The following is a 3,765-nucleotide window of genomic DNA, read 5'->3' on the forward strand; positions in this document are numbered from 1 at the left end:
TGGATACTCATATATATTAAAATGTGTATATACATACATACATATTTATATGCCTATGACGCAGCAGTCGTCGCGTCTGATTGATGTTTGCACCCTAACATTGAAGGTGGATGTCAGTCGATCAAATATCACACCTACTTTTTTTATCGGCCATCAAAAAACTAGCTCACCCATTTGTTTTAGTAAAAACAAAAAGCTACTTATGGGGCGGCATAGTGACTGAACTTAAGTACCCTTGAAACTACCTTGGAAACCACATCCATCGACTCAGATTAAAGTTCCGTCTAGTAGTTTCACTTTTAATGAAAAAAGTCTTGAATATTCTGTGAGTGTTTGAGTACAATTCCGAGGCCTTACAATGAAAAATTGGTATATTTTTAAATAGAGTTGCCACCTATCTAGAAATATTTCCAATTATAAAAATTTGCTCCCAAAAATATTTTTGACCATAGTTGCCCTTTTTAAAAATTTAATTTGTACTTTTATTGGCTAGTATCCATTAAATATATATTTTTCTTGTTGTTTTTTCAGTGCTTAATTCGTTAACGTTGGAACCTATCGTCGTGGCTGAACTTTATCGCTATGTTTGGCAATTGGTGTACCGCTATTCAACTCGTATAACTGCATGAAATATTCAATGCCACCAACTGCACTCAGCTTGAGGTCCAACCGCACTGCTTATAAAACAAAATCAACACATCAACGCGACCGAAACGTCTTCAGTATTTGAGACCAGACGAAATTCGTGCCCGGAGTAGGTGCCGGGCAGTGCTGGAGATGTTGGAACGTCGTCCCTTATGGGGATTAATAGTGTTGCTCAATGTATGCGTCGTAATATGGCGAATGCAGGAACCGGCCGTGCTCAGCGTCGAATACGACGGCGGTGTTGCAGAAAGCGGCGCAAATGCCAATACGAACGCGCAACAATTGGTCGACGAAGACGCGTCTCTACGCCAACACCACCAACAACAAACACAACATCAACAGCAGCAGCCCGGTCGGGCAGCTTGGCCGAACGGTATAGCGGCGCGTAATTCTCTGGCGCGGCAAGAGCAACAGCTATATGCCGGTAAACATTTACTAGCCGATAGCGTCGAAGCGAACGAAATCGCTGCCAAAGTAACGCGTAAAGCGAATGATAATAGTCTTCTCCACATTAGCGGCTATAGTAGTAGTAGTAGTAGCAGCAGCAGCAGCAGGACTAGCACTAGCACTAGCACCACCACTAGTCGTAAGAGCCAGAATAAGAGTAGAAGTAAACATGTAATTAAGAATTATGCACCACCCAGCAGCTTAAGTGTAAGCTCAATTAAAAGTACGCCCTCACCACTAGTCACAGCGGCAACGCTAAAGAATAACGCAGACTTACAAACAACAACGACCGCCGGCAATGTGAGAACGTACAACTTTCCACCGGATGACTTCCATCAACTAATCGATCTGCACGACTTCGCGTACCTTATAAGTCAGGATGGCTGTAGTAGGGATATACAAGGACTGATACTGGTGCATTCAGCGCCGGCGAATGAAGAAAAGCGCCGCCTTATACGTGACACCTGGGCCAATATGGATTTACTACCGCGCGTCAATGGCGTTATACCATTGCGAATTATCTTTTTACTCGGCATGGTCGAGACCGAGGCACAACAGTTGGATATTGAGCGGGAGAATTTCGAAAATGGTGATTTAATACAGGGCGCCTTCGTGGATAGTTATCGCAATATGACCTATAAGCATGTAATGGCATTCAAATGGTTTCTGTATAATTGTGCGCATGCGCAAATATTAATTAAGGTCGATGATGATGTCTATGTGAATACGCCACAATTGCTCATCTACCTAGAGCGTACACTACAGAGTGATGCGTTGGAGAGTCGGGTAGGAATGCTACCCACTGCTGCAGCATCTATGCAACATACCGCCGATACCGTTAGCAACGCTGTTGAAAATACCAGCATGGAAAGTAGTAGTAGTAGTAGTAGTACTAGTAGCAGTAAAAGTAGTAGTGGAGGTACTGTAAGAAATGCCTCCGCCGCGCTTCATGTCAGTCCCCAGTTATCGACTTTGCGCACTAATGCCACCCAATTTAATGCCGCTCAAATGTTATTCCGTCATCCGCAAGATTTGCTTTTCTGCAAAACGACTATTAATGCTCAAGTCAAACGTAGCTATCGCTCTAAATGGCGTGTCAATGTGCGGGAATATGCCGGTCGCTACTATCCGCCATACTGTCCAGGTTTTGCTATAATATACTCGCCAGATGTGGCATTGGCTTTGTACAATGCCGCGCAAGTATCGACATACTTTTGGATAGATGACGTCCATATAACGGGAATTTTGGCGCAAAATATCAGTGCGCCCATAACAAATGCCTACGAATATATACTCTACGAAGATGATTGTGACAATTTGCTCAATGATGTGACGACAAGTGATAGTGTGGAATTCATCTATGCTTGGCATCTCATTAATCCTGAACAAATGCAAAAGCTTTGGGAGCTGTATTTGGCAAAGGCGAAGAGGCATTTCTCATCTGTTGCACATCAACAATATACTCGTACATCAACATTGTCACAGTTGCATAAAGCCGCCGCCGCCGCCAAAAACACACCAAACAATCCGACTGAATTCAATAAATTTAAGAGCTACAGATAGTAACTTAGTAAGTCTTAGTGAGATTGGTGGAGTTCCAGATGTTCATGTCACAACACAGTATCATAGCACGTACATATTTTAGCGCACATACATTTACATACATACATACACACACCTAAGCAAAAATGCATACAAATGTACATACACATAAACAGACATAAACAAAAAATAGTAACAGGGATGGAAATCACGCCGAAAAACAGTTCTTGAACCTTCCGTTAATCGCATCATAAAGGATTCGAACGTAAAAAAATCTCAAAAATTTAAATAAATATTAAATTTATGTACATACATATATGCAGTTGAAAAGGACACTGAACGCCTTAAAAACTTGGAGTGGAGTTTTACTTTTAGTGAACTATAAAATGTTTATTGTGATGCAAACATTTTCGTCCACGGTTACGCAACGGTGGTAGCGGAGTAGCAGCGCTTAGCAGAATTTATGGTTTAAGGACGAAACTCATATTTTTCCATTTACGTAAAAATTTACGGAGTTGTCTGTTTTGCTATGGCTATCAAACAAAACATCAAAAAGCCACAGACTTACGAAACTTCCTTTGCATATACTATTTTAAATAATGACAGATCTTCAGCAAGAAAATTAAAATTAAAAAATTCTCAGCAAAAATAAAATAACAATTAAGTATAAAAAAGTAAGCAAGATAATAAAAAAAATACTAACAAATAAAATATAAAAAATAAAGAAAAATAAAATATAATAAAAAATGAAATAATAAATACAATATTAAAAAAGGAAGAAAACTAAAATACAATAATAAAGTAAATAAAATACAATAAAAACCAAATAAAATAAAGGAAAATTAAATACCATAAAAGAAATTAAAATACAATAAAAGCAAATAAGTACAATAAAAAAATATAAATTAAATAAAAAGTACAAATAAAAAAGTAAATTGATAAAACAAAAATACTAAATTAAATAAAAAATACAGAAAATAGAATACAATAAAAAGTCGATTAAAGTACAATAAAAAATTGATTAAAATACAATAAAAAGTTGATTGAAATACAATAAAAGGTTTATTATAATACAAAAAAATAATAATAAAATGAAAAGAAGTAAAAAATAAAATGAAATGAAATAGATAC

General features: G+C 37.6%; 1 protein-coding gene across 1 annotated transcript; it reads left to right on the forward strand.

The window, feature by feature from the left end:
- Positions 1-525: 525 nt before the first annotated feature.
- LOC108378408 (uncharacterized) lies at positions 526-3,295 on the forward strand. The gene has a single exon (XM_017634706.1). It carries the CDS (start codon positions 778-780, stop codon positions 2,653-2,655), a length of 1,878 nt encoding a protein of 625 aa, XP_017490195.1. The 5' UTR covers positions 526-777; the 3' UTR covers positions 2,656-3,295.
- The last annotated feature ends 470 nt before the right edge of the window (positions 3,296-3,765 follow it).

The sequence above is a fragment of the Rhagoletis zephyria genome, unplaced genomic scaffold (assembly GCF_001687245.7).
Source record: "Rhagoletis zephyria isolate East Lansing unplaced genomic scaffold, Rhagoletis_zephyria_1.1 Rzeph_scaffold_14047, whole genome shotgun sequence".
Lineage (NCBI taxonomy): Eukaryota > Metazoa > Arthropoda > Insecta > Diptera > Tephritidae > Rhagoletis > Rhagoletis zephyria.

What these genes read in the sequence shown, in the direction of transcription:
- LOC108378408 (XM_017634706.1), top strand. Translation starts at nt 778, where the DNA reads ATGTTGGAACGTCGTCCCTTATGGGGATTAATAGTGTTGCTCAATGTA.